Source organism: Diaporthe batatas (assembly GCF_019321695.1).
Source record: "Diaporthe batatas strain CRI 302-4 chromosome Unknown Contig00002, whole genome shotgun sequence".
Lineage (NCBI taxonomy): Eukaryota > Fungi > Ascomycota > Sordariomycetes > Diaporthales > Diaporthaceae > Diaporthe > Diaporthe batatas.
Genome location: NW_025408549.1, coordinates 2852768 through 2880064, shown reverse-complemented (window position 1 = coordinate 2880064; position 27297 = coordinate 2852768). Strand labels below are relative to the sequence as shown.

Below are 27297 nucleotides of genomic sequence, written 5' to 3'. Positions count from 1 at the left end.
GACATTCCAAAGCTGCACCCCTCGTGGCTCGTGGCCGACCCGACTGTTCGACTGCCCAGCAAACCTGCCCAAGGACAGTTAATAGTGGCAACGACAACGTCCGCTCTCCTCTCAAACCCCCACCGGTCGATTCCTCCTCTCAGCCATCACCGTCTGGTGGGACTGCCATCATGGCAATCAACTACTTGATCCTGCTGTCCCGTCAGGGCAAAGTTGTATGTTGTCCTCTGCCGTCCCGGGCGGCCCCTTTGCCTCGCCTCGCAGCGCAGACCTGACCCGAACCGCACCTGCAGCGCCTCGCGAAATGGTTCCAGACCATGTCCCCCAAGGAGAAGGCCAAGATCGTCAAGGATGTCTCCCAGCTGGTCCTGGCCAGGCGCACGCGCATGTGTAACTTCCTCGAGTACAAGGACACCAAGATTGTCTACCGCCGATACGCCTCCCTGTTCTTCATCGCCGGCGCGTCCTCCGACGACAACGAGCTCATCACCCTCGAGATCATCCACCGCTACGTCGAGCAGATGGACAAGTACTACGGCAACGTCTGCGAGCTCGATATCATCTTCTCCTTCACCAAGGCCTACTGGATACTGGACGAGCTCCTGCTCGCCGGCGAACTGCAGGAGAGCAGCAAGAAGACGGTTCTACGATGCATAGCGCAGCAAGACTCATTGGAGGATATGGAGGTCAGTCAAGTCTTTTTTTTTTGCACCCTTGCTGGCATCGCCGCGCCACGGAGTCGAGCTGCCGCTGGTTCGGACGTGCTGTCCGTATACGAACGACACCGCAACTCTCTCGTCCCTGTCACCCTGCCGCTGCGCTTTTCGCCTTTCCGCCCTTCAACTCTGCAGTGCAGCTCGCTGACGCCCTTTCCACTGCCGCCAGGTCGAGGACGAAGTGACCAAAATCATGTAACGCAGCTGGATACATATCATGATTGCCTACTGCCTACATGCCCTATCTAGAATGTCCATCACACACCGGGAGAAGGACACGCGGACGGGAGGCGACTTGCCGCGGCTAACAGACATACGACACACGCAGGAAATTGAGCAAATCAGCAACGCACTCAAGGACGTCGGCATACTGTGATGGGCCAACCATCTGGGAAGAGACAAGATGGGCAGGACACTCAAGCTGGGACGCCGACGGGAGCATGAACAACGAACCGACGGCACCATGAGGAATTGTGATTGCACGTTGCATGGAGTCAGGCGTATACGGTTTGGGCTAGGGAATCGAGCAGGTGAACAACGCAACGCCCCACCCGAGGCAATCGGGACGAGCAGAAAGACTTGTCGGCTTCAAGACATTGCATAGCTGATTGGGTGCTAATAGACACACTACTTGCAAGGTCTGTCCTCTCGAATGGCCGGGTCCGGTTGCGGCAGACCATCCAGCCGGGCGGGCTTGTGCACGTTCTCGCGTCTCAAAGAGTGCTGACTTGACTGCCGTGGCTGGCTGCCCACCGGCTGCTGCTCGTGGTGTCCGTCTGGCTCGTCATTCGTCATGGTTTAACTCGCAGGGCCCCGCACCAGTGCACCCGACAAGTTGCAGCGGTGCGTGCAGGTGGCAGCGGAGTCTCAGGGGCTGAGCACGACTCCTTTGTTGTGCTGCTGTCCCGGTTGTTCCCCCACACCCAAGAACGACTTGGCACCTAGTCAGCTAGTCTCAGCCCATGTGCCGGGTCTCTCTTGCAGGTGCCAGGGTGTGCTTACAGGACCCAGTGTCAGACAAACCAACTGGCGGCTTCCCTGATCCCCCGAAACGTCCGCCCGCCCATCCGCCCGCCCGCCCGCTTAAACCCATGGCCCATTGCGTTATCACCACCTCACCTCCTCTCCTGAACAAAGAAAGCCCCTTGCATCCCCGACAGAGAAACAACCGCGCATCAGCCCTGCCCAGAACCACATCCTCGTTTTCTAGATGGCATTTCCTCCCCAGTAAACCGCCTGGACGCCTATCGCGTTCTGGACTGTTCCTGCGCCCGCGACCGCGACTGCGCCAGCCTGACCGACTGACAATCAGGAACCCACTGCATGTCCGAACTCCACCCGATTCCGTCACAAGGCAACTACAAGCACCACAACATCCGACCCAGCAGCTGCCACAAACCGGCCACTTTTCGCGATCCAAGCCGACAGGTGGTCATCTCGGTTTCTTTGTTACTTTCATACACACGTACGACCGTACATCCATCTCAGCGCCAGGTTGCACCCTGCCAAGTGAACCCCTGAGCGATCGCGTCCCATTCGAATGACGCAGTGGTCCCGTTCCACGATAACACATCTCCACCTGCTCGATAACACCAGAGCCCACGCCGCCAACAACACCACACCACGTCAAGCGAAACACTCGCTACAGAGCCTCTGAAAGAGCACACGAATCTATCCAAGATGAAGGTATGTGTTTGAGACTCGTGGGCATGCCCAGTCCAGCCATTACTAGCGTCTGCGAGTCTGACCAGCTGATCTCCTCACCGTAGTTCCTCCCACTTCGCGACTTCGACGTCGTGGCCAGCGCGCTCAACTTCGACACTCCCGATTGTCACGTCACCGGTGGCTGCGACCTGTACACAACAAAAGCCGCAGGCTCCGATAAGAAGCTCTACAAGAACATTGACAAGTCGCTAGAAACACAACATGCCGCCCTGCTCAAGTTCGGGTCCAGCCTGTCGCCGCCCCAGCGCACCACCCTCAACCTGTCCCGCTCAAGTCCATTTGGCCCTCTTTCCGACATCTCAAGTCGCAGGACTTTCGCATACCTCATTGCCACCCTGAATGCCTCACATCCCGACTATGACTTCAGCCACGTCCTGCGACCCGCCGACTTCAAGCGGGAGCGCATGTTGAGGAAGGTGGTCGCCAACCTCGACACAACTCTGCACAGCGCGCGACCCAACGCGCCATCCACAACCCAGTTCCCCATGACCTCATTGCTTCCCCCAAGTAAGAGGTCCAAGGCTGCCGTCGCAGACACGGGGTCCTCGCCCCCGGCCGTGTCCGGCACGGAATCCCCACCCTGGGGGCCCCACATGTGGGCCCTGATCGATAAGGAGATGACCCTCAAGGAGTGCGCCGTCTTCTCCTACCAGCCCACCTCGAACCCCTTTGACGAGGAGGCCGCCGCCATCTGGAGCCTGCACTACCTGTTCTTCAACAGGGAGCGCAAGCGCGTCGCCTACCTCTACGTCCGGGGCGTGCCCGTCGTGTCCCACAGCTACAACCCGCCCTCGCCCCTGCGCCACCGCCAGCGCAGCGGCGCCATGTCGCTGACGCCCTCGTCGTCCACCGGCGACCTGCGGAAGCGCAGGCAGCTGCAGCTCGAGGACGCCGGCGCCAACAAGCGCGCCCGCTACTGGCTGGGCGACCGCGAGGCGGAGCGCATGCCCGTCTCGGACGACGAGGACGACTACGCCGACGACGGCCTGTCGTGGAACCGCGACAGGGACGGCGTGCTCGAGCTCGACGAGTTCGCCGGCAGCTACGAGGACTACGACGACGACGCCGGCCTCAGCGACGGCTTCAGCGACGAGGTCTCCGAGGACGAGAACCCCGACGAGCACGAGACCAGCCCCAGGATGAGCGCCCTGCGCGGCATGAGCGAGGACATCGCCGGCAGGATGGAGATCGAGTGAGCCCGCCCTCGGATGGGCTTGAACCTTTTGACCTCCCCGTGCCTGTCGGCTGTCCCGCTCATTGTCTTTTGCGCGCGATTTCCTTGTCATGTTTTGACTTTGCTGATCTGGGACGATCTCGCTGTTTGGATATCGGCGTTTTTTTTTGATTTACGGGGTCTGCATATTGGAGCGCGCGAGGCTGGCTGGGTCACACTGCTTCAACGCAGTCGGCGTTGGGCCCGGCACATGGCCTCTTCCCCCACCGTGCGCGTGTGTGGTGACGAATCTTGATCGATATGCTCCTATATTTCATGTCTTACCTTTTTTGGGGGGGTGCCGGGGGGCTAAGGGTATGCGAGCCTCGAGCAGTCGACTTGATATGTCCTTCGGTGATCGCCCCCTGGCTGGCTGCCGGCGCTCCCTACATACCTACCGCCAGGCGCCGGGCTGCGCGGGGCGTATCGGGCACATGAGTGTTGTTTGTTCTTAATATGTGTACTTTCAACGCGCGACGGCACCGACCAAGTAGCCGCAGGTTTTCCTCTTCCCATTTCTCTTTTTCTTATTTTCCTACACATATCTTTGAGGGCTCAGGAGCGGCCGGGTGGGAAGCGACGTTGGTCTTATGGCGAGGCGTTCTCAGCATGCGGGTGGGGTAGTTCTTTTTTTTCATCGGAGGGGCGCCAACTTGAGTGTGCGCGCGCGCGTCCGTCCGGCAAGGGACAGGGGGGGTGGGTGGTTCTTGTCTTTACCTGACTTCCTTCCGCTTGTATTTTCCTCTCTTTGGTTCGCTACCCTCTCGGCACGAAGAAACACGGGTGCCTGGGTATCGGAACTGGAACTAGGGCCAGCCAGCATCAGTAGCCGGTCTGGCCCAGCTGAAATAAGCCATGGAAATACCAGAATGCACCGGAGAATTGAACTATGGACCGCGTGACGCGGGGCTCAGTGATCTGGGCTGCCTGTGGTGACAGAGTCTGTGACTTATGATAAGAATGATATGCTATGTACCCAGAGGATCAACCCGTTCAGGTTTGATTTATGCCTGCAAATGTATACAGGTGCAAACGCCTTTCATAAAACGCACGACACCAAATACCAAGCGCTATAACATTTGGCAGTTGGGCCGCTCTGGACTGTCCCCTAGCATTCAAGAATAAATACCCGGAATGTTGGTGAAACTAGACAGCGAGCTTGGGCGGACTCGGAGGTCAACACGGCAGGATTTCACTCGACCCAAAGCCTGATGCTTCTTGGAGCAATGCGTGCATGGTATTCGTCCTACAATGATCTAAACTACTTTTTTTCGCAATTTATTTCTGCGTTTGTTTTCCATTCTTAGTGGGGAAATGAACCGTTTCCGAGAGAATAATCGACCGAGTTTCGGGCGCAGCCTTTTTGCGCACTTTCCGACGCCGTCAAGAGATACCGCCGATGTCCGCATCCGCATCGGAAACTAAAACACCCATATTAAGGAAGTCAAAGTGGACCAAGCATTCCGTTCAGTTAGTGTGCCGCGGGAAAAGGGGAAGAGCAGAAAACCTCGTCTCAATCCGCAACCGTGATCCGTGACTGTTACACTCTACACGAAGGATCTACTACTCCGCGGTGTCGAGGTCGTCATGAGCAGGAGGCGGGCTGTCCAGGGCTGTTTGGCGTGTCAGCGGGTGGCAGGATGGATTCATGTGGGGTGCCTGATGCTTACGCTTGCGATCGTCGCCATTAGCACCGTTCTCACGGCGGTCGCGGTCGTCCCTGTCGTCCCGTTCACGGTCGTCGCGGTCACTACGTCGGCAGTGTCAGTTCTCGCCCCGATGGCTTTCAACTCGTGTGTCTGACGAATGTCTGCTTACCGGCGGTCTGGAGATCGCGAGCGGTCGCGAGTGTCACGGCGGTCACGGTCATCATAACGGTCACGCTCGCGACGGTCGTCCTTGCGAGGAGAGTAGTCGCGAGTGCGGCGAGGGCTGGGAGTGCGGCGGCGAGGAGAACGCGGCGGGCGGCGGTCACGGTCACGACCAGAATCGAAGCGCCAGGACGCAGAAGGAGGAGTGCGGGCCCACTGCGGAAGGGTCAGTGTACGTGAACACTTGGACGTCGACAGCTGGGATAGTAGCTTGCTTACCTCAATCTTCAGGATGTCGTCACGTCCGATCCGCTTGTTGTGCATGTCGTGATAGGCATCATCGGCATCTCGACGGTCCTCGTACTCCACAAACGCAAACCTGATGGGATGGTCAGAAACAGCACAGCAGCCGGGCAGGGTGTCGTGGGATGGGGCGGATACTCACAGCCTGCTCGAAGCACTACGAGGAGCAGGGATGTCGCAACGGACGAGCCTGCCATAGCTGTGTCGGGTGATGTCAGTATTGCCATGACAACCAAGCGAGATGGATCAGAGGAAGTCTCGGGTCTTGCGATCGCATCGCGGCGTCGAGGTAGCGTCGCGAAGGCTACGCCGGGTGGATACCGTTTGACAGGCGACTTGCCCGGTGCAAAGCCAAGCGCGTCTTGTTTTGGAAGCGTTCTGTCATCGCCGACCGCTCGATCGAATGGTGGGAGGGGACGACGGGGGGCAGGACGGAGGCATGGCACGACGGTGGGTAGGACACGACGGTAATTTATACACAGCGAACACTTCGACGCGAGGGCGAGGGCGGCTGGGAGGATGGAGAAGTCCCCGAGAGACTGGACTGGACTTTGGACTTGGGCGGGAGGCTTTTGGGTGGGTGGTGGGCTGAGGAAGGAGGGATCGGAATTACCGTTCGAATTCGTAGGCGAGGTCGCGGGCACGAGTGCCGTGGCTGAAGCCAGTGACGTAGAGAGTTGTACCGCCACGGGACATCTTGTCAGGATGAAGGTGGTGATGCGGCTGGTTGGTGTACGGTCGGGGGTGGACGACTTGGTCTTGAGCAGAGCTGGAGGTCGAAAAAAGTGAGTGGCCTTTCAAGGCGAGCTTGTTTGGGTTTGGGGAGGCTGCGGCGAGGGTCCGTGCGCCTGCTGGCTCCACCCCCCGGTGACCTCACCGCTGGAGCTACCGGCCTTCGGGTGCTAGCTGCCTAATGACAAGTACCTATGTACTCCGTACCCAGGCAACACGGAGTAATAAACAGCCAGGTCTGAAATGGAAGGAATCACCCACCCGGCCTGCCCGACGTGAGTTGAGCACGTCCTGCTGCAATCTGCCACAATTTCCGGCAGCTGAAAGAGGGTCAGCTCAGTCTTTGGGAAGGAGCATCATATTGATTGTCTTGTGCTCAAAGCAACAAAACCAGAACTGCTACATGTAGTGTAGTTGGCCGCCAAGACGCTGGGAGAGACGTCTTGACAATAGCGCCATCTAGTATGCACGCCCAATCAGGACTATGACTGGTGTTGATGATGGGTGATACACTACTTCGCGTCTCGAATTAAGACGGGCTATCAATATGATGCTGATCCACTGTCTCCATACGGTCACTTCTCAGTGAAGCCTAGCGCTGAATGAACTGTCATATCCGCTTTACCCTCAGACGCCACCATTATCACAATTTAGTCATGTTATATTTAGTTCAATAGGCAAGATTACCATTCAGCTACTGACAGATGTTCACGTAGATGGCCTCGGCTATGAAACTTACAAATACTGTCAACAAGCACGCAGTGAATGTCGTGGCCGTAAAATATTCGAGCGAGGCTCGGTACTGTGAGTCTCGAAATGTAAACTTTTCTGTCTTTCTCCAGACAGTGAATCTAGAACCTAGTTTCTGGCAGCATCTGCCTTCGAGGACATGATTCTGTTCAGAGATGTGCCATCGCTAGTTTTGTCCTTGTCGATTGCCGACTGCGAAAATGTCAGTTGGAACACGCATGAAACCGGTGTCGAAAGCCACCAGGGCACTTACAAAGTACCCTACTGGGATGACCTGAATCCTGATGCTTTCAGTGTCATTTTAAACTCCTCGGACCTTGGCTCGCTGGTCTGCTGAGGCCATGGCTTGTACCAACCTAGGTAGGTAGTATATCGTAAAAGTGGGTCCACAGGTCTCCCTTGTAACATTGAACCAACGCGACGCAACTCAACCAAGGTTGTTGATCACTGGACACTGTGACGGTATGGGATTATATACTGCTGGGAAAAGACAATTGGTCGGATTGATTATTATGGTCTTTTGGCTGAGCGACCTTTTGCGTCAGCACCCAATGGATAAACCCGTTTCAGACGCCAGCAACAAATGCGCCTCCTAACTAGATATATCTGGCTCCTGTGGCCCTGCTCATGTCACTTTGCTCTGCTGAGCCTCCAGAGCCCTGCAAACCTCGTCAACTACGCATCGAGGAATTATTACCTCAGTCCGACAACACTGGGCAATGGATTCGCTGCCATTCCGTCCGGACAGAAACGGTAACGAACCACAAAACACGAAGACCAAATTCCGTAAAACGAATATAGATGCTCTCGAAGAGCCTCACCGCAATGTCATAGTATCCACCGTCTCGAAGATTCTTTCCACGGAAATAGCCAAGACCACATACACCCAGATTGTTGATGGTCTCCCCCTTCCAGAAGTTTTAAGAGACGTCTATGGCGATCTCATCAGCCCCGATCACCCAGTTCACCAGCACGCGCAGCTCAAACACGGTGCACTCAACACTGTATGTCGGCTCCATGACGAGTTCGATCCAAACATCCTCCAGTTCGATGTCCCGGTAAGCTATTTGCGCATTACTAGTATCCCTCCCTGTACAAGTAGCGGTATAGGGTCGCTCATTTGTGCTTGGTCACTAATACGTATCGAAAGCTCTTGTCGGCATTCCAGGCCGCTTCTCCCGGTTCTAAGGCCTTTCATACACGGCTCATTGAAATCGTTGCTGTTTCAATACATCAGATTGCAGTATTGCTATACCAAAAGAATTCCGATCTATCCACGCCAGGATCAGCCCTTCAGGCAATTCACACTTGGACCCCACCTCAGGATGATTTTCACGGCAACTTATGGTGGCAATTCAACCGTGACGGGGCGCCTGTCACGCTTTTCCGTCATCCCTGGTACCGCGACCATATGCAGTACCCTCACGGCGCTGCAGACGTGGTGGGATATTGGGCCGAGAATAGGGTGCTTGGAGGGGTAGTCCTCTTCGACCGTAAGACGGAGATGACGGAAAGCAGTGCCGGCACTGCTGGGTCGGACGCAGTATACATCCACCCCGACCGTCAAGAGGTCACATACCGGATCTGCCTTCTGACCGATGCGCAGAAGAAGGTCCTGCTCGACTTCTTGCTGGATGTGCCCGGCACTGGTCGCTCAGGGCCTGTCAAGGAAACAGATGCCTGTCCGCTGCCAATTCTTCCAGACGAGACTAATGTACAACGTGTCGACCCAGAGGAGCCTATACGGTATACTGGCGTCTATCGCGACCAGTGGGAGAGGAGAATGCCTCCGCCAGAATGGTTGGGTGATGGGAGAGGCTCATGTGTTTATAATCCGCTCGACTTCCCGACCAAAACAGACCAACGCGATGCAATGGCGCGTTTCAGGAGCAAGGGTGACAGGCGTGGTAATGATGATGATGATGATGATGAGTGACACCCCGGGATATACCTAGGTATTATCTGAGATAGTAAAAGTCATGTCCCCAGTCCAGATAATGGACGAGGTACGGAGGATCATTGAAGATGAAATAAATGCCTAGGTACCACTAGTAGTAATATTGGGGGTATTTTAATTTGCAGTCGCAATCAAATTCCAGTACATGGGCACCTGGGAAGATGAAGGACTGGAAAAGGCTGTGGTCCCAGGCATAGGAGGGTCGCCACAGATGAGAAGACCAACATTTCAACTTCAGAACCTCAGGCTTGGAAAGCACGCCCAGTGCTGTGCCGCGATCCTATGAGGTACAGCTTAGCGCTTGTGACTAACCACGCCACGGAAATGGAAAGGATCGTGTATGATGATCATTCATCCTTACTCATAGGTGGAGCTAGGCATCATGACTGCACCAGCGAAACTCTCCGAAGGAGTAAGACGGCCCGTTTTCACGAGAGTTCCGTACAGTTGGTGTCCGTCACATTTTCTAGCAATATTCTCTCTTCCTTGTTATTTTCGGGTACAGCTTCTGGTGAAATGAATTATATATCCTAAAACTGCATCTCTGCGTGTCCATCAATTTCATGCAATCGATAGTAGAGCACACCCTTCGTAACACAACATGGCTGCAGCACCAACAAGAGCAATGCGAGCATGGCTCTACTCCAGCGCAGCAGGCGGTCTACACAAGAACCTGACGCTCTCATCCACAGCGGCCCACCCCCGCCCACAAACACCGCCCAGCCTCTCCAAGGACGAGCTGCTGGTCCGGGTCCGGGCCGCCGGCCTCAACCCGATCGACTACAAGATCCCAGAGCTGCCGTTCTCCATGTCCCGTGCCATGATATCGGTACCGGCCAGCCCCGCGATGGACTTTGCAGGCACTGTCGTCGCCCACGGCGCCGGCGTCGAGTTCCCAGTCAAGGTCGGCGACTCGGTCTTTGGGCGCCTCGACCCGGGCCGCTTCGGCGCGCTGGGCGAGTTCGTCGTCGCCAGGTCGGCCGGGTGCGCGGGTCTCCCCGCCGGCGTGAGCCCTGAGCACGCGAGCGCCGTCGGCTCGGTTGGCCTGGCGGCTTTTGCTAGCATCGTGCCCCACGTCCCAAAAGGCGCCCCGTTCCGCGTCTTCATCAACGGCGGCAGCGGTGGCACTGGCACGATCGGGATCCAGATCGCCAAGCTCTTGGGCTGCCATGTCACCACTTCGTGCTCTGCGCGGAACGTCGAGCTGTGCAGGAGCCTTGGGGCGGACGAGGTGCTGGACTATACTCAGGGTGACCTGGTCGCCGCGCTAAAGGCAAAGGGTCAGGTTTTTGATCTCGTCGTCGATAACATTGGCTCACCCAGCGACCTATACTCGGCTTGCGGCGAGTTCGTGGTGCCGGACGGCCAGTTTGTGCAGGTTGGCATGGGCATGTCTATGGCCAACATGAGGCTCATGACGTCGCGCATGTTGCTTCCTTCTTTTCTGGGTGGTGGGTCTAGGAAATTCTCCCTGGCGGTTGCGAAGAACAAGCACCAAGATCTCGCCTGTCTCGGGGAGTGGATCGCAGCCGGCAAGATCAAGGTTGAGGTGGACGAGGTGTTTGATTTTGGGGATGCACCTAAGGCTTACGAAAAGCTCAGGACGGGAAGGGCAAGGGGCAAGATCATCGTGAAAGGTGCACCGTGACTGTCCTGAAGTCGGTCGATGTTGCCCAGGACTAGGTTGAGCGCACTGAAGGGGCTCTTCTTCTTTGACCACACCACTATGGAAAAACGCATGAAACTACACCCCACTGTATCATTACTGGCGTTTAGGAACTGTACGAATAGATTCCGCGATCCTTATCTGGTAGTAAGTTCAAGGCTAAGTCAGCAAAATTGGATCGTATTGTTCTAGTGCCGGGCGTCTCCCTGTTCCTCTCAAGCAGTTCTCGATCTACAGCCCAGACCAACGACAGTTTCGCCAATGATAGCTTTCTCTGCATTGATCACTCTAACCTACATAGGTACGGCCTGTTCCAAGTCCAAATATTCATCCCAATCTTCTCCACTTCTCCTTGAGGCAACTCCAACCCCCGATGAACTTAGAAGTGAGCCCGGATGCACCAATCCGTCTTCCATGAGATTTACCCAGAACAGAGCACTGAACGAAACAACCCTGGGAAGCTTTGCCACAATTCCTTCCCACCCCTCACCACATTCAACAACCTCGCATAGCCTGTCGTGGGCAATCCTCATCCTCAGCCGCGGGAAACTTGTACCCGCACTCGGGCGTGCCCCAGCGCTGCCGAGCAGGCCCTTGGATCGCAGCGTCACGAAGAAGCTCGCCTCCACTGGCATGTTTCTCTGAGCCGCAGGGTCATCTTCTTTCCACGCGTCGTAGTGCGCCCTGTAGTACTCCCCAGCGCGGTACCTGGCGAGCTGCAGGGGCTCCGTGTGGATGAGGGGCACATGGCCTTGGAATGCCGAGGCTCGTTCTAAGATACACTGTGTTACTGGATCGGAGACGTTGTGGTCGAGCACGTATGGCAGCACTGCAGACTGTGAGCGGCGGATGGTGGTCTTGGTGAAATTTTCCGATAGGCCTATGTTTGACGTCTCGAATTCTCTGGTGCTTGGGTCAGATGATCACCTGATCTGCCCAGGCTCATATAGCCGACGAGAATGATACTCAAGCTAGTGAAATCAAATACTCTGCCTCGAAAGGCGTGACGAACTCCTCGATGTGGATGAGCAGTGGATCGGTTGGCAGGATCTTGGACGAAAATTGTTTCGGAAGACATCGGTAGGTGTCAATGCTGTCATTGCGTATAGCATGTTATTGCTTGCCGAAATAGATCAGACTGAGTGGGATGGCTACAGCCACAGCTGCTGCTGCCGCATGAAGACTCGAGGGAAAGGAAAGTTTGACTGCGTGTTTCATTACGACTGATTGAGGGCATCCCCAACGTCTCTGTGCTGCGTACGTGGCTGTGGGCTTGCTCCCAGAGTCGAAGTATTATATCGAGCAGGGCATTCTTTTCCAGCCCACCTGTATAAACCTACAGATAATTTTGTCCCTAGCCGGAAATACTTGATTCGGCTGCGCTGAGATGCGGTTTGCGTGAATAAAGGCCGCATATATAGCAGCTGCTGAAGTCAAGGATCTAACCGAGGCCGTTGAGTATGGTGTGGGAAGAGGATGAACGTGGGTTAGTACTGACGAATTCTATTTTGGACATCGGGACTAGAATTGCTGGGAACTATGATGCTTCATAACCTTGTCTGTGCGGCATGAGCTCCTGGAGGCTGAGGCCACGTGCCCGCAGAGTCTTTTTACACTATTGTTGGCATTGAGTTTCTTGTCTCTCTTCTTTTCTTTACCTGAGCTTTTACCACTGTGTAAATGGACTGTACACCCTCGGGATATATACGGATTGAGAATGAAACCACCTATCATGGCACAGAACCATCATCCACATACTTCGCATGGCACATTTAGCTTTCAATGGTGAACTCTAGCTGGAACCGCTGAACCCTAATACATTTAATTTACACGCCTAAGTACTTATCAAAGGGACCTTCCTTTAGATATGAATCTAGATAAAAGTCTTGGCAGAATACAGAACACGTTAACCCCTTGCAGAATGGGACGAGACTCTTTCCGAAGCACGTGTTTGTTTAAGTTTTAGATGAAGTTGGTGAACTGGTCCATCTCAAAGACTGGGGATCAATGCCAAGCCTGTCCATACATACTAGTATTGCTGAAACCAAGCCTATTCTGTTGTGTCGCCTATCACCAACTCGCCTCGTTGTTGCCAGAAATCCCCCCCTTCAGGCTCGGTCGGATGGCAGGCTAGTAGCTTGCTGAGTTTCTGTCGGCTTCGGGAATACTTGCTACAAAAGCGTATGTACACGGAATCTCGGACCAGCGCCCTGTTTCAGGGCATGGGGAGCTCAACCTCCAGGGTGCTGGATGTTATAAGGAGCCTATAGTCATTCAACCTGTAGATCTCGGTTCAAGTTGAGAGCCTCTGTTCTGAGGATCTGCTAAAAAGTATCCCGCATGTGGAAATTCACCAGAACTTGGTAAACATTATCTTGAAGTTTATTCGAAGACCCACTGTATAAAAGCGCCGTGTATGGCCTCGGACGTATCATCAATTGATAAGGAATAGAGGGGAAACAATTATCCGAAGATCGATACCTGGAACGGAACTTCACGGGCTCGGGCTGTCGGGGTGAGTTTCGAGCTCAAGCTCTGCCAGGATAGTTCAATAGTGAGCCTGCGCGAGCCCCCTTCTGACACGAACACGAACACGTTGTAAATTCCTCGGTTGGACTAGTACCTGTAAGGGAAGACTCGCCGCTCGTAGCTGAGGAGCTCAAAGGTATATTTAATTATTTCTAGAGGCCTCGTCTTTGGTGCCCCACACTTGTCAGCAAATCTATACGTTGCACTAACCCTGTGTCTTGAAAGCATCCATGCATTGGAAGTACTACGTTGTATCCGAGCATAGTTCAAAGTTTGTGATTGTAATGCACATGGTCCACATACTCCATGACGTGATTACTTTAATACTAAAGACATATAAATCTTACCATCGACCCTCCCAGTTTTGGAGCGGCGTGGTGGTCCCCCCACAAGGCCGGATACCAATTTTGAATAGTATTAAATCGCACTCGCACTTACACATTCACACAAACTCACAATGCGATTCACTCAGCTCATTCTCCTCCCTTTCCTGGCCGTCGGTGTCGTTGAAGCTTCCCCTGCGGGTATGTTCGGCCACACGATAACCTAACAGCGAGACGTACTGACGCACCACGCACCAAAAGCACGAGCTGGCCTCAACAATGCTGCACTGTCCGATTCCTCCCTAGAGGGCGTTGCCCATATCGACATCGACCCGCCAACCCACTCCGGGCGGTAGGGGTCATCGTCAAAATGTCAAGGTCACTGAACTTTGGATCTGATGGCGCGCTGGGCCTCGGTGAGCACAATTCAGCATCGAGGATCAAGGAAGGACTTGAGGGGGGCAATGCTTCGACACACGGCCTTGAATGCAGTCACAGGAGTCACAGGAACACAGACGGGGCACAAAGAAAAAGCTTGGAAGGATAACGTCCTCCGCTCTTCACTTGGTTTCTTTGGAACATATTTCTTTGATGTTCTGAAGGGTTGAAGCTTCCAAAAGGGAGTGACTGCTGGTTTCGCTTCTATTCCGTTTACGTACGAGGAAATATATGGCGCGTTCATACAGTGGTGAACGCTCAAGACCGTTTCTTTCTCTTCAGGTGTTCCGCCAGCCACGTCGCCCCCCTTTAATGCTTCCGCCATTTGTGGCTTCGTCGTCCCCGTCGCTGCCACTGTAACCTACCTCGCCGCCCGCACTATGTTTGGCCACGATCCACACGAAGCTGCCGCTGGCGCTGGCGTCAGTCACGCTCAATGGCCATGCCGTGGGACCGCGAACTTTTGCGGAGCCGTCTCAACTACTACACCGAGCTGAAGTGCGTGCCGCCTGTTCCACCTGCCGGATAACAATAGTAGCTGACATCTCGGCGGGAACGAGAATCAGATCAATGGGCCAATTTTGACAGTCTCTCTTCCTGGACAGAAAATGCACATTCTCACCCAACCTGAGCTCATCCACCAAGTCAAGAAACACTCTGGCTCTTGTTCGGGTGGCAGCGCGACAACCTGACACTACTAGTTGGCCACGGCCCGCGGCGCAGCTCATGGGCCCGCGAAACGCCTCCGGCGGTACAGAGATCCGTGATACGTTGTGGTATTCCGAGGGCGGGCTGGTGCAGATCTTTGTTGTGGGGATCATCCCCCTCCATCACCACACGCAAGCCACGGGAAGACCGTCCGCGCGTTCGAGATGGATTGATTGCAAGGCGGCCGGCGGCGGCGCAGACAAGGTTTCCGCGTACGCATGGAACCGCCACGAGCGTCGAGGTGAGAGAACGGATCTCCCGCCCGAGGACCAAGCGCGCCTCCCGCTGCTCGTCAACACGGTGTCGTCCGTATTCTGGACGCTGCTACATTTTCACGCCCACCGGGGCATGTTAGGCCAAATCAGGAATGAGGTCGACGCCCGCACGTGTACCGACGACGGCGCAACCAAGACGATCGATATGGTCTCCCTAAAGGAGAAATGCCAGTGCTCTCTGATGCTTTCCGCTCATCAGGAGGTGCTACCGCGGCATGGGCGCGCGAGGTCACGGAAGATACGCAGCTAGGGGGCTGCGTGCCCACAAAAAAAGTTGACATGCTGCAGATGCCGTCGCGCGCGACCCAAACCGACGAGTCGCTCTGGGGAGATGTCGAGTTCGACCCGCGTCGCTCCCTGAAGGGCCACAAGAAGGGCCGCCCGCATGACCTGTGCCGCCCGGGACATTAACGACATTTATCAGTTAGATTACCCAGGTCCACAAGCGAAGGGACGTGGTCATCAATACAGCATCCGGCGGAGGTTTCGGTGTTCCGAATAGATCCCGGAGCTGGGCGTCGCTGCAGGCAGTGGTGTGGTTGACGTCGCCGGTGCTTCAACACGGGTCCTTTAAGGCGGACACGGAAGTCACCAGGAACATGACCGGGGCAGCGAAAATTGGAGAATAGTATCTCTCCCACATCCCCCCCTTTCTCCATGTAGGAAGATCGGTGGTCTTGATGAAAGGGTGACACTTCCAGAAGGGCGAATCCATCGGATCGTCCATGTAAAGTACCTAGGTAGAGTAAAACCAGGGGGAGAAGTGATACTTACGTAAAAGAACCAACTTGTGAAAGTTTAGGTGCCTGCGAGTTGACTGTCTTCATAAAAATCTTTGATCTGGTTGTTGAGGTCCGACACGTGCACTAATAACGATGCTTGTTGCTCGACTGGATGCGAGTATGGGAAATGACCCAGTGTCGATGCCTCATATTCATGTCGGGTATCTATAAACCCCCACCAGCCAGTGTCCTAAGTGTATAAAAGAACAGGTCCGAAGAAAGGGTCCCAAAGCCAAACGCCGAGGCATCCCATGTGATGCCAGCAATGTCAGAAGCAGCCGCGCCGTCCAGGAGATCCATCAATTCAATCTTGTTCCACCCTTGTACTCCTGTCTTCCGAAACCACTATCGCCGGCGGCGGGGGCTGCACAGTCGAGGAGGATGAAGATGAAGAAGAAGAAGCAGCCGTGGCAGTCTCAGAAGTCCCCAGGTTGACAGCAAAATCATACGTCGGCGGCTGAGGGTGAACCTCGTGCTGCTGTGACTCCAAGTCCATGTCCAACCGCGACCCGCGGTCCTGCCGCGACGCCACCCTCGACGGGCCCCCTCCGAGCCCCAGCCCCGTGTTGACCTCGACCATGCTCACGTTGAGGCACGGCTCAAGGTCGTCCTCGTTGTACGGCGGCGGCGCCTCGCCGAGCTCGTTGAGGCCCTCGGACGACTGCGTCGACGCCCGCTGGGACGGGTGGGCCCAGGGCCAGCGCGACGCCCCTGGTTGTGAGCGGCTGCGGCGGCGGCGTCGGTCCCATGGTCTGCGTGGTGATGACGGGCCACCTCCCCTCGTGGCGACGTTGTTGTCGTCGGCTGGGCCATCCCCTAGCTGGTGCCTCTTGGACCGCCGATTCCTAATGCATATCAAGCCGCCGTACAGCAGGATTCCGAGCGTCAGGGCCGAGGCGAGGGCGACGAGGACCCAGACCCAGGGGGGTGGCTTGCTGCTGCTGCCGGAGGGGCTGTTGTTGATGGTTGTCCCATTGTTGTTCTGGCCGTTGGTTGTGTCCATCGTCGAGTGGCCGCCCAGACAAAGAGGGTTGAATGGGGGGACAAAACGCAGGAACGAACACAGACCGTGCAGTGAATCTATCGCGGGCGGGACTGGTTGTTAATGCTGTTGATAATTGATCTCTGCACGCTGACCCCGGATGAGGAGGGATGAGCGAACGACGACTGTGCACCGCAACAGCAGGATGAAGGATTATGTGAGAGAGTGAAAATCCCTGCGAGCGAAAAAGGTCCTGAGTTTCAAGGAAGTTGAGAAAGTATGCTATGTGTGTGCCCGCAGAGCCGAGAAGCAGAACAGAAGACGTGCATGCGGCTGAGTCGCTGGGAGGAACCTCGAGGCAAGTCTTGGGCCGGGCGCAAGTTGACGTGGCCCGCCGGGACTAGGGCCCTGGGCGGCAGTCATTTTGGAAGGTATGATGATGGAAGGCGAGGGGGGTGACGTCTTGGTCGTCAATGCCTTCTCAGCAGGCTCACAGGCCCAGCAGCTCATGCCACAGTTGGGCCACGACGTGGACCGCATGTCAAGGGTCTTCCTCGCACAGGCACAGCCTGCTTTGAGAGCCCCCACTTGGGCAGGGCCGATGGTGTTAGTTGATTGGCCACTTGGCTGCCCACCGTTGAAAGAGACTCTGGTCCTCTGCCCGCCGTCGACCTGGTGGTCATCCGTACTTTGGCGTGCATACACCGTACAGTGAGTATTCAGACCGTCGGATTCCTGACTCTCCAACGGGGCGGACCTGCTTGGCCACCCCCTGAACCAGTCATCCAGACCCGGGCTCCCGGATATATCCCTGAGACGGGCCTCGCTGCCCTTCTGTAGGTCATTCTGCAGCTTATCCTGCAGGCCACCGTCATGCTCCTCGCGTCTTGTGTGGGAGACGAAGACAAAAGCAAACACCAGTGAGGTCAGTCAGTCACTTCATCACCTTGCACCAAGAGTTTCCGCGCCTCTGCGACCTAATCGTGCCAGCGGCTTGTTTCTATCCCAGGCAAGGCTGTGTGCGTAGCTGCGCCTAGGTCGGCAGGCATAAACTCGGCTTCATGAGCCAGACCGAAGTGAGGATGGTTGCCGAGGTCCCCGGCGGCTGAGGTGCCAGAAGATTTCATGCCCTCCCAGTGTCGATTCCAGTGACGCAGGTAGTGACAGTCGGCAGTGGCATTGTGATATAGAGCACCGAGGCGAGTATAGGGCTTGTGCGGAACACAAGAGATCTGTCTGGCGGGGGGTTCGCCATTCTGGTGTGCCGGACCGTCGGTGCGTTTCGAGCAGGGGCCAAGATGTCGTCGGATGTCCGGGCCCATGAGATGAACGCGAGAAGTGTGGGCACGTTTCTGTTTCACTGTCTGCCGGACAAACCGGTGGTGAGACCCAGCCCCTCCCTCGTCGTCCTTGCAACTTTGCAGAGGTGCTGTGGTGGGTCGGATCTAAAGGAGCAAACAGACAACAAGGTTGAATGGAAATGATCAGTCTGCAGCTTGCAGCCTGCAGGTACTGTGCTGTGCTCAGCATATTTCAAGATGCACCCGGCCTAAAATGGAACTTTGATGATCGACCTACATGCATTTCTTGACGTGCAGATTAGCTAGCCCCTAACGAGACGGGCAGCCAGGGCAGCCCGTCACCGATGCACAACAAGCGTTGAGTTTTCCCGGCCGTGGCCGCGCTGATGTGCCGGCAGAGCGTTTTCGCGGGGTAGCTGTCCCGGGCATCCACCAATCCACCTCCCGAGACCGGCCGGCTGGGACCGGAACCGCAGGCCGAACCGAGGTGTTGACTATTTCACCGCCCAAAACCACACACACTCTCTTTGATATCGCTCACGAACCTCTTTCTCAGCCTCATCCTGATATGCTCATCGCCCAGAGTAGGACAGCACTCATCCGCAACATCCTACGCACCAAGGCCAGCAGCACGAGGACGCAACCACCACCACCAACCCCCCGCCACCTGAGCCTCACCCCAGCCCCCAGGATGCGCCTCCCCTACGTCCCGGACCCCCCGCCGACCTCCTCCCCAGAGGACCAGGCCGTCGTGGACCGCATCAAGGCCCGCCGCGCCCCGCGCCCCCTGACGGCCCTGGACCTGGCCCTCCTGCACTCCCCGCCCGTCGCCGACGGCTGGAACTCGTTCCTGGGCGCCGTGCGCACGCGGACCCTGCTGGGCCCGGACCTGCGCGAGCTGGCCATCTGCCGCGTCGCCTCCGTCAACCGCGCCTGGTACGAGTGGATGCACCACGCGCCCCTGGCGTCCGCCGCGGGCGTCAGCGACGAGGCCATGGAGCTCGTCAAGACGCGGGCCGGCGCCCTCGGCGACCCAGCGGCGCCCGAGGCCGGCATGAGCGAGAGGCAGTGGGCCGTGCTGTGCGTCGCCGACGAGATGACGCGCAACGTCGAGGTCGCCGAGGCCACCTTCGAGGTCGCCCGGTCGCTGTTCTCGGAGCGGGAGGTGGTTGAGATCGTGTCTACCGTGGCCTGTTACAACTGTGTCAGCCGCTTCCTGGTGGCCCTCGATGGTGAGTTGCTCGGTCTCTTGCTTGCTGTGACTCTTGGTCTTGGATTTACTCATATTTACTGACCCGGCGGTGCAGTTGGGGAGAAGAACGGGGCCGGGCCTGATGCTGCTCACTAGCTGCCCGTGTGTGATATGAGGGGGGAGGGTGTGCGGAAGGCTGTAGTTGTGAGTCGGTGCCACGTCAAAGCATCGGCTACGACCATGGCTCGATGTAACGAGTAAACCTGGGACCCCGAAAATCTGGATATGAGGCCCAGAATCCCTACGTCGGGGCTTTCACAGCGCATGGGCGAGGCAGCACCGGCCTCATTACGCTGCTGACGTGCACTACTTGGTTGCTGAAAACATAACGGCCTGTCATCACGCGGAACACACACACAAACGATTTGAGATCATGACAATGTATTCCCCTGTGATTACCCTAGCACCGAAGCAGCTCCTGGAGCCACGGGTGCGGAAAATGGAGGTATTAAAAGTACATGATCGGACACCTGTCGCCATTCACATGCTTTGTGTGGGGAAGGGGGTATCGAACTCCTGAGGTGCAGTGATCATCTCGAGATTAAACAGCATGTCGTGGTACAATGCAGTGGCCCGTTGAAACACTCTAGCCCAATAAAATGCTGATAATGCACATCCAGTCCATCATCACTTGCTGTGTGATGTCGTGCGTGCACTTCTGCCAGAGACGGCAGTAACGGTGTTTGTTGTGTGGCGGGGATGATGGGGTTTTCGTAAAAATGTCTGTGTCGTGAGCGGCGGATGCGGCGGTGTTTAGTCGCGGCCCACAGCGAAGAACGTAAAGTCATAATAGTCGTAAAAGAATAAATCCCGAACCCGTCATCCCTCGCAATTTGCCTCGTGTGTGTGTTTTGTCGTGTTTCCCACCCCTTTCCCCGAGCCCTGTTCCCAGTTTCAATTTCGTTGGTGCTTCCGAATCTTCGTTAGAAAAAAAAAAGTGCCGGCCCTGTCATGATGGGGAGCCAGGCGATGACATGGCCTTCTCGACGCTGGCGTGGCGCTTGTGCAGCAGCGGCGACAGCTGCAGCTCCCTCATGACGTTGCCCCAGCCCACCTGATGGCCCGGGTTGACGGTGTCGCTGTGGCCCATGGCCTGCTGGCTGAGGCGGCGGAGCATGGGCTTCTTCTTGATGCCCTCTGTGACGGCGCGGGGCAGCTGTGGGCGGGCGGCAAACTCCTCCTCGAGGATGCGGTTGCCCATCTTCTCGGAGTTGGTGGCGGGCCGCTTCTTGTCGGGCGGCTTGGCCTGGGCGGTGCCCGAGTTGGCGACGATGCCCATGTAGACGACGAGGAAGCGCATGCGCAGCATGTCGAGGCGGCGGACCTTGTCCTCGAGCCCCTTGCGCTTGGAGGCCCACAGCAGGCGGGCGGTGGCCTTGAGCCTCAGGTCGCTCAGGTGGCTCATGCCGTCGGCGGCGGCGGGCTCGGCCATGAGCATGGAGTTGAGCTCCTCGCGCAGGTCGTCGCCGCCCCTCTGGATCTCGCGCAGCAGGCGGCCCAGCCTCAGCTTGTCGTCGAGGCGCTGGACGCGGGAGACGTCGCGGTCATAGCTCTCGTTCTCCTGGACGGACGAGTCGGCGGCGTCGACAAAGTTGACGACCTCGGCGGGGGCGACGATGTAGCCCCTGGTGTACTGGGAGAGGATCTGCAGGACGACGACGGCGCTGAGGAAGAGGGCGGTCAGGGCCAGGACAAAGGTCCACTGGTTGGTGACGGAGCTGGGGACCGAGGCGAGCGACGCCATGGTTTGCTGCTGCTGCTGCTGCTGCTGCTGCTGCTGCTGCTGCTGCTAGGAGCGGGAGCAACGTCGGCGTAGGCGCATGGCCTGTCCCCAGGCAGTGGCCCTCAGGAGCGTGGTGCAGGTGGAGTTGCAGTCGCAGGTGCAGGATGGCTCGTGGGCGGCATGTACGAGAGATTGAACACGCTGGTATGTATATGTGTATATATGGAAGTGGGCGTGGAGGAGAACAGAGAGAGTCTGTCTGGGTCAACTGGTGTGGAGAAGAGGAGCAGAACCCCACGTGAAGCCGCCCAGCTAGCAGAGCAAGTACGGTTCGGTTGGCAGGGGAAGAAGACCCGGTGGGAGTGATAGTGCAGAGAAATGACAGCGGCGGGGTGATGGATGACGAGGAGTCAAGGCAAGGCAGGCAGGTTGGCAAGGCAGGTACCGCCCGTCGTTGCATTGGTCTGCTGGACTATGCCTACAATGGCCCAGGAAGCCCGGTAGCACGATCCTGCTGCAAGGCACGGGGGCTTCGGCGTCTGGCTGTCCTGGGTCAGGTTTCTTGCCGGCCCGTCCGGCCTCGATTTTTCTTCAGCTGGTCCCAGCCACGGACGGATATGTATGCACGTACATACATGGTGCACCCAGAGAGAAAAGAAAAGACAGAGGTCGATCGCTGGCCCCACTGTCGCGTGGCCTGCTGTCAAATTGGTCGAGTTAGCTGAGTGGGGGCCTGCAGAACCCGTTGCACCGAGCGTCTCCCTCGACTTCTCCCTCGGCACGGTTCGCATCGCCATCGGAGCGTCGGCCCACTGACAGGTGAGATGAGATGGCAGGGTGGCGGGGTGGTGAGACAGGGAGAGTCCACAGTCCACCAGGCGGCTGGTTGTACCGATCTGCTGCTGTACAACAGGTCCTCCTGGCCTGCTGCATTAGCACATGCCTGGTTGGACGAGGCGTGGGTTCAAGACGTAGATAGGTAGATAGATAGATACTTGAGTATGTATATATGTTTATATACACACATATATCTACAGCATACTGGACACACATGTTTTAATCAACCTATCCTTTTCCCTTCTAGTATTTAGGAGCAGAAAGAACATGGCCCCGCCGCTTATAAGTCAGAGGGGTGTCAATAATAATAGTCTGTCTGCCATAGCTAATGCTGATATCCATCATCCCACGGGTTTCCATTAACTATCAGTCTATCAGATAATATTTAGACCTTAGCATAGTTCCCCTCGGGCCGGCCCATGGAGGTTGAGCCTCACCAGTGATGGCCCCTAATACTGTGGTACTGTGGTAAAGCCCGTCAAGGAATGCTATCGTATGCTTAAATTCAGCTCAATGCTGTGCTGCAGGGAAGCCGAGGTGCTGTCATGCCTGTCGGGCTGGAGTGCGGGCAGCTGCAAGCAACCCTGGAACCCTGCCCTGCTCTTCAGGCAGATCTTCCAGAACTTTTCTGCCCCTCATTCTCAAGGTGGGGTGGGGGAAAGTGTAGTCGTAGCTGTAGACCTACCTAACTGTAAGCTCATGTCATACACATGCACTTTTCCTCCCAAGCAGGCACAACAACCAAGACCCCACCAGCCAGTCCCGAGGCCCAACCACTCGCCCATGACATCCTCGCCCAACCCTCCCGCTCCCACCCCCGCCGTCGTCGAACCCCAGGCCAAACGGCAAAAGGTCTCGCACTCAGGAACCCACCCCCAGCAGCCCTCCAGCCCGGCCAGAACCACGCCCGCCACGCCCACCACCATGGCGGGGCAGACCCCGATCTCGCTCCCGCGCGTCCTCACGCACCGCACCTCGAGCCCGCCCGAGCTCATCACCCAGGGCGCCGAGGGCCTGCTGTACAAGACCTCCTACCTGACGCCCTCGCTGCCCTGCGCCCTCAAGCACCGCCCCTCGAAGCCCTACCGCCACCCCATCCTCGACGCCCGCCTGACCCGCCAGCGCATCCTGGCCGAGGCCCGCATCCTCGCAAAGGCCCGCCGCGAGGCCGTCCCCGTCCCCGCCGTCTACAGCGTCGACGAGGCCGCCGGCTGCATGATGATCGAGTGGGTCCGCGGCCAGCCCGTGCGCGCCCGCGTCAACGCCTGGCTGGCCGACAAGACCGAGGCCGGCGTGCTGGACGGGGCCGGCAACTCGGACCTGGTCGCGCTCATGAGGCGCGTCGGCGCCGCCGTCGGCGCCCTGCATGCCGCCGGCATCGTCCACGGCGACCTGACCACGAGCAACATGATGCTGCGGCCGGCGCAGTCGCCCGCTGCCGGCGCGGACGCGGGCCAGGCCGGTGAGGAGGAGGAGGAGGAGGAGGAGGGCCCCATACTGGACGGCCAGATCGTCATCATCGACTTTGGCCTCGCGAGCCAGAGCACGAGCGAGGAGGACCGCGCCGTCGACCTGTACGTGCTGGAGCGCGCGTTCCTCAGCACCCACCCGCGCACCGAGAAGCTGTTCGGCGAGGTCCTCGCTGGCTACGCGGGGGCCTTCAAGGGGTCAAAGCCCGTGCTGAGGAAGCTGGAGGACGTGCGGATGCGCGGGCGGAAGCGGAGCATGCTGGGGTGATGGGGTGTTGATGCCTTGGGTCGTCGCCCGGTGATCCGAATCACCTTGCGCACCCAGTCGCTCAAAAGAAATATGGACTTGAGCCTGCACTATGCGCCGACGTTTTACGAAAAGCACCGTCGGCCGAAGCTGGGCGAGTCCCCCCTCCTCTTGCCAGGCAGGGCTAGAACGCCCACGACCACGTCAAAGACCAGGAACGCGTGGAATGGAATGTATCAAGAGTCTCGACTGCCAACTTACCGCGCAGGGCCCCTTCGGTGGGAGGTTGCTGGCCTCCAAGCAAGACATGTACATTCGAGCCCAAGAGACAGAAGAGACAAAGCCCCTCGGGCGGGACTCTTATTGCTTGACCTGACAAGTCGCTGAAAGCATGTGATTTATATATGTCTTCCCTTGCGCCTTCTATCGCCGTATTCACAAAATCGTGCCTCGTTGCATCGTGGAGCATGAGGCGACCATGACGAGCATCGGAGCATCGCACCCGTCTGTTGCTGATAATGCCACCCGCGAGGGTCAGGGGAGGAGGGGCCTTCAAACCCAGCAAGCTTCTCCATGCCTCGAGTCCCCCAAACGAACCACCGCTTTATCTGACTCATGCTCATACCCATACTCCAGTCGCTACTCCTCGACGAGCCCAGCGCCGGCGAAATAACCCTTGTTCTCGATAACGCCACGGTCCCTCACCACAGCCGTATACTTCACAACCCACTGGGGCGTCAGGTCCCCGCTCAGACCCTCGTGGACCCCCTCGGCCGGGTCGGCCAGGACGGCGGCGCCCCGGACGCCGTGGCCCAGCAGCTCGCGCAGGGTGCCCTTGGGGAGGACGTCGGTGCAGTCGCTGTGCACGAAGAGCTCGATGCCCTCGGCGCGGGCGAGGCTGACGAGCGGCGGGGGCACGTTGCAGCAGTTGCGGATGTTGATCTGGTCGACGGCGGGCTTGACGCGGGCGCCGGCGAGGAAGCGGCCCAGCTTCTCGCTGCCGAACTCGGCGATGCCCAGCTGGCGGGCGAGGCCCTCGTCGTGCAGGGGCTCGAGGGCGCCGGCCCAGGTGGCCAGCTCGGAGCCGTCGTCGCCCTGCGAGGCGTTGAGCTTGTCGGCCTCCCACTCGCAGTCGCCCTCGAACGACATGCCCGGGAAGGAGGCGATCAGCAGCGACACCGAGGACACGCCCAGCTCCCGCAGGACCAGCGACAGCGCCCGCCGCGTGTGGGCGGCCCGCGACGCGGCGTCCGACGGCGACGTGGGCAGGTAGAAGATCTTGACCGTGATGTCGTACTGCGAGGGGTCCTCCTGCAGGCCCGTCACGTCGGGCGACCAGTCTATGCGGGGGATGTAGATTGTCCCGTCCGAGGGGTCCTGTGACGCCCACGAGGGCAGCGGGGTGGGTTTTCTTGTGGTGGTGTTGTCGGCTGTTGTTGCTGCGGGTTGTTGTGGTGTGTCTACTGCGGCGTGGTCGGCGGTGCCGTTCGCTGCGGTGCCGTTGGCGTGGCCATTGGTGGTGCCGGTGGGTGTTGCTGATGCGTGCTCCTGCTTGGCGGCGAGGAAGTTGCTGCGCAGCGAGTTTGTGAGCTCGAGGTTGGAGCGGTATGCGCCCGGCTTGCGGATGATGGAGGGCCCGCCGGATACGATGTTACTGCGATGCCAAAATTAGCATGTGTCTCTGGCTGGGCCTGCGCCTGCGCTTTGTCTGGGCAGTGTAACACAACACAATCAAATCGATGACGTCTCCTGCGGACGGCAGTGGAAGGTTCCGTCTTACCCAGTGGAGAGCACCAGCTGTTTTGCCATGGTACTGTGGTCTGTCGGGGGCGGCTGTGGTGTCTGTCTATGCTTCCTGGGGAGTGCGAGGTCAATCAATGCTTGGACGAGCTTGTTAAGCCTTTCAAAGAAACTTCGGGTCGAGGTTGGCCTGGGTCGTGGCATGGTGGGGGTCCCCTTCGGAACCTGAGGGGCGAGAACGGGCCCTGCGGAGGGGTCCGGTGAAGGGACTGCTGGGCCCTTGTGGCTAAATTGCGTTCTGGATTAGTAATGCGGGAGGTGATATGCGACAGTGCACGGCAGCAGACTATTTGTGACCGTGGTTCGAGTCAATCAAGCTTGTGATGAATTGTAATCAATCTGACAGGATGTTGGAATTGTGACGAGAAGACGCGCCCTTGACACCAACACTGCACGTAGGCACACACGGGCAGGGCGGACGGCGAGACTATAAACTAAATAGCCCGCCTCTATGTTACCAGACTTACTTAGTTCGCATATTCAGTAATGGTCAGCAGCCCTACTATAGTCTACCAAGTCAATCTTGCCCTTACCCTTGTAAACACATCTACTTGACTCTACACCCCGCGCTGCAGGCGGCAAGTGCGTCTGTACGGGGGAACCCCACGTCCCAACTCCCACTCGGCGTGGGACGATGTTCATCACGCGCCAACTGCAACCCCGCGTAGGGGGGACCACTCATGACTAGACGTGCAGGTTGAGGACAACCGAGTATTGAGGACGAGATAGTTGGGCATCGCGTGCTGCCGCCCCATTCCAGCCCTTATTACCGTCGTACAAATCCGTGCCTCTGCCATCGTGGACCGCAGAATGTGAATTGCCTTGGGCTCTCACGAAAGAGGACTCTCAAAGTCCATGTACAAGCTCATGGCTGGCTGACAAACGAGGTTATTGGAGGGTCTTCTATGACCCAGCTGACATGCAATCCCCGTCTCTAACAGTTGTGCAAAGTCTTCCAAAGCTGATTTCACGAGGTAAACCAAGCTCAGAGAGCAGCTTGTCAGGGGGGCAGTGGAAGGGGTATTCGGATACTAACAGTGTCGACGAGCCAGTTGAAAGGTGGTGTTGCAGTGCCCAGGTGGGAGCTGTCAGTTTTGGCCTCCACTTGTGCACCGGTGTTTTAAACATCTTATGCTTCGCCCTCTAGTATACCACATGTGCAACACCAGGCCAAGTACCATTCCAAGTTTGCATTGTAACATTGGGGGCTGTTGTTAGCCCAGCCTCAGACCTGGATCTGAAGGAATGAAACTGTGTCGTACAACGTTCTAAAGGGGCTACATAAGAAATGATAACACAGCCTGCGCATTGCGGCGCTCAAAATGACCCCGAGCTCATCATTGCTGGTCAGAATTTCAGGTTTGAGTTATCCGTTCACCACTGTCAGTGAGTCCCGAGGAACGTCAAAATGACACCGAGCAGTCTACCAACCTTGGAACCTTTGGAGACAGCCCTATGCTCCACCGTGTTCTTCCTTCACCTTCGGCTGCCAGGACTCGTCCTCGAGGCAGGGAAACAAATAAAAGACTCCCCGAAGACGGCGCATCGGATGGTACCCTTGGTCTATCCCGCAACGAACAAGACGGCTCGACGGGGCGTCGGTCACCACAAGAGCAGCCGCTGCTTCAGCAAACTTCTGCCCTTCAAGACCAAATGCTTAGCCCGGAGCATGAAACCACGATGCAGACTCAGTCCGCGCACACATCGAAGTCTTCCACATCGTCATCCGACAGATACAATTCTGATGAGCCAGGTCAA

The 27297-nt window shown here is 57.3% G+C and overlaps 10 protein-coding genes across 10 annotated transcripts; 6 read left to right on the top strand and 4 right to left on the bottom strand.

Annotated features, from left to right (window-relative positions):
* Nucleotides 1-170: 170 nt before the first annotated feature.
* Nucleotides 171-915, top strand: KVR01_001577 (uncharacterized protein; the record flags this gene model as incomplete). Its single annotated transcript, XM_044792951.1, has 3 exons — nucleotides 171-215; nucleotides 294-686; nucleotides 886-915. The coding sequence occupies 3 exons, from the start codon at nucleotides 171-173 to the stop codon at nucleotides 913-915; spliced, it is 468 nt and encodes a 155-aa protein (XP_044649532.1).
* Nucleotides 916-2396: 1481 nt separating this feature from the next.
* On the top strand, nucleotides 2397-3637 carry KVR01_001737 (uncharacterized protein; the record flags this gene model as incomplete). Its single annotated transcript, XM_044794589.1, has 2 exons — nucleotides 2397-2402; nucleotides 2486-3637. The coding sequence occupies 2 exons, from the start codon at nucleotides 2397-2399 to the stop codon at nucleotides 3635-3637; spliced, it is 1158 nt and encodes a 385-aa protein (XP_044649692.1).
* Nucleotides 3638-4874: 1237 nt separating this feature from the next.
* Nucleotides 4875-6795, bottom strand: KVR01_001296 (uncharacterized protein). The gene is made up of 6 exons (XM_044791892.1): nucleotides 6382-6795; nucleotides 5911-5967; nucleotides 5745-5844; nucleotides 5473-5681; nucleotides 5325-5404; nucleotides 4875-5267 (listed from the first exon to the last, which is right to left on the bottom strand). Exons 1-6 carry the CDS (start codon nucleotides 6462-6464, stop codon nucleotides 5218-5220), a joined length of 579 nt encoding a protein of 192 aa, XP_044649251.1. The 5' UTR covers nucleotides 6465-6795; the 3' UTR covers nucleotides 4875-5217.
* A 1174-nt stretch (nucleotides 6796-7969) lies between these two features.
* Nucleotides 7970-9309, top strand: KVR01_001097 (uncharacterized protein; the record flags this gene model as incomplete). The annotated part of the gene is made up of 2 exons (XM_044793418.1): nucleotides 7970-8308; nucleotides 8575-9309. The coding sequence occupies 2 exons, from the start codon at nucleotides 7970-7972 to the stop codon at nucleotides 9184-9186; spliced, it is 951 nt and encodes a 316-aa protein (XP_044649052.1). The 3' UTR covers nucleotides 9187-9309.
* A 499-nt stretch (nucleotides 9310-9808) lies between these two features.
* On the top strand, nucleotides 9809-10855 carry KVR01_001524 (uncharacterized protein; the record flags this gene model as incomplete). Its single annotated transcript, XM_044783737.1, has 1 exon — nucleotides 9809-10855. One exon carries the CDS (start codon nucleotides 9809-9811, stop codon nucleotides 10853-10855), a length of 1047 nt encoding a protein of 348 aa, XP_044649479.1.
* Nucleotides 10856-16135: 5280 nt separating this feature from the next.
* KVR01_001178 (uncharacterized protein) lies at nucleotides 16136-17781 on the bottom strand. The gene has a single exon (XM_044782890.1). It carries the CDS (start codon nucleotides 16929-16931, stop codon nucleotides 16233-16235), a length of 699 nt encoding a protein of 232 aa, XP_044649133.1. The 5' UTR covers nucleotides 16932-17781; the 3' UTR covers nucleotides 16136-16232.
* Nucleotides 17782-18779: 998 nt separating this feature from the next.
* On the top strand, nucleotides 18780-19559 carry KVR01_001722 (uncharacterized protein; the record flags this gene model as incomplete). The annotated part of the gene is made up of 2 exons (XM_044793423.1): nucleotides 18780-19443; nucleotides 19519-19559. 2 exons carry the CDS (start codon nucleotides 18780-18782, stop codon nucleotides 19557-19559), a joined length of 705 nt encoding a protein of 234 aa, XP_044649677.1.
* Nucleotides 19560-20412: 853 nt separating this feature from the next.
* KVR01_001973 (uncharacterized protein) lies at nucleotides 20413-21207 on the bottom strand (the record flags this gene model as incomplete). Its single annotated transcript, XM_044785338.1, has 1 exon — nucleotides 20413-21207. One exon carries the CDS (start codon nucleotides 21205-21207, stop codon nucleotides 20413-20415), a length of 795 nt encoding a protein of 264 aa, XP_044649928.1.
* Nucleotides 21208-22269: 1062 nt separating this feature from the next.
* On the bottom strand, nucleotides 22270-25974 carry KVR01_001728 (uncharacterized protein). Its single transcript, XM_044785443.1, has 2 exons — nucleotides 25520-25974; nucleotides 22270-25393 (listed from the first exon to the last, which is right to left on the bottom strand). The coding sequence occupies exons 1-2, from the start codon at nucleotides 25681-25683 to the stop codon at nucleotides 24379-24381; spliced, it is 1179 nt and encodes a 392-aa protein (XP_044649683.1). The 5' UTR covers nucleotides 25684-25974; the 3' UTR covers nucleotides 22270-24378.
* KVR01_001251 (serine/threonine protein kinase BUD32) lies at nucleotides 22807-23760 on the top strand (the record flags this gene model as incomplete). The annotated part of the gene is made up of 1 exon (XM_044785125.1): nucleotides 22807-23760. The coding sequence occupies one exon, from the start codon at nucleotides 22807-22809 to the stop codon at nucleotides 23758-23760; it is 954 nt and encodes a 317-aa protein (XP_044649206.1).
* Nucleotides 25975-27297: the final 1323 nt, after the last annotated feature.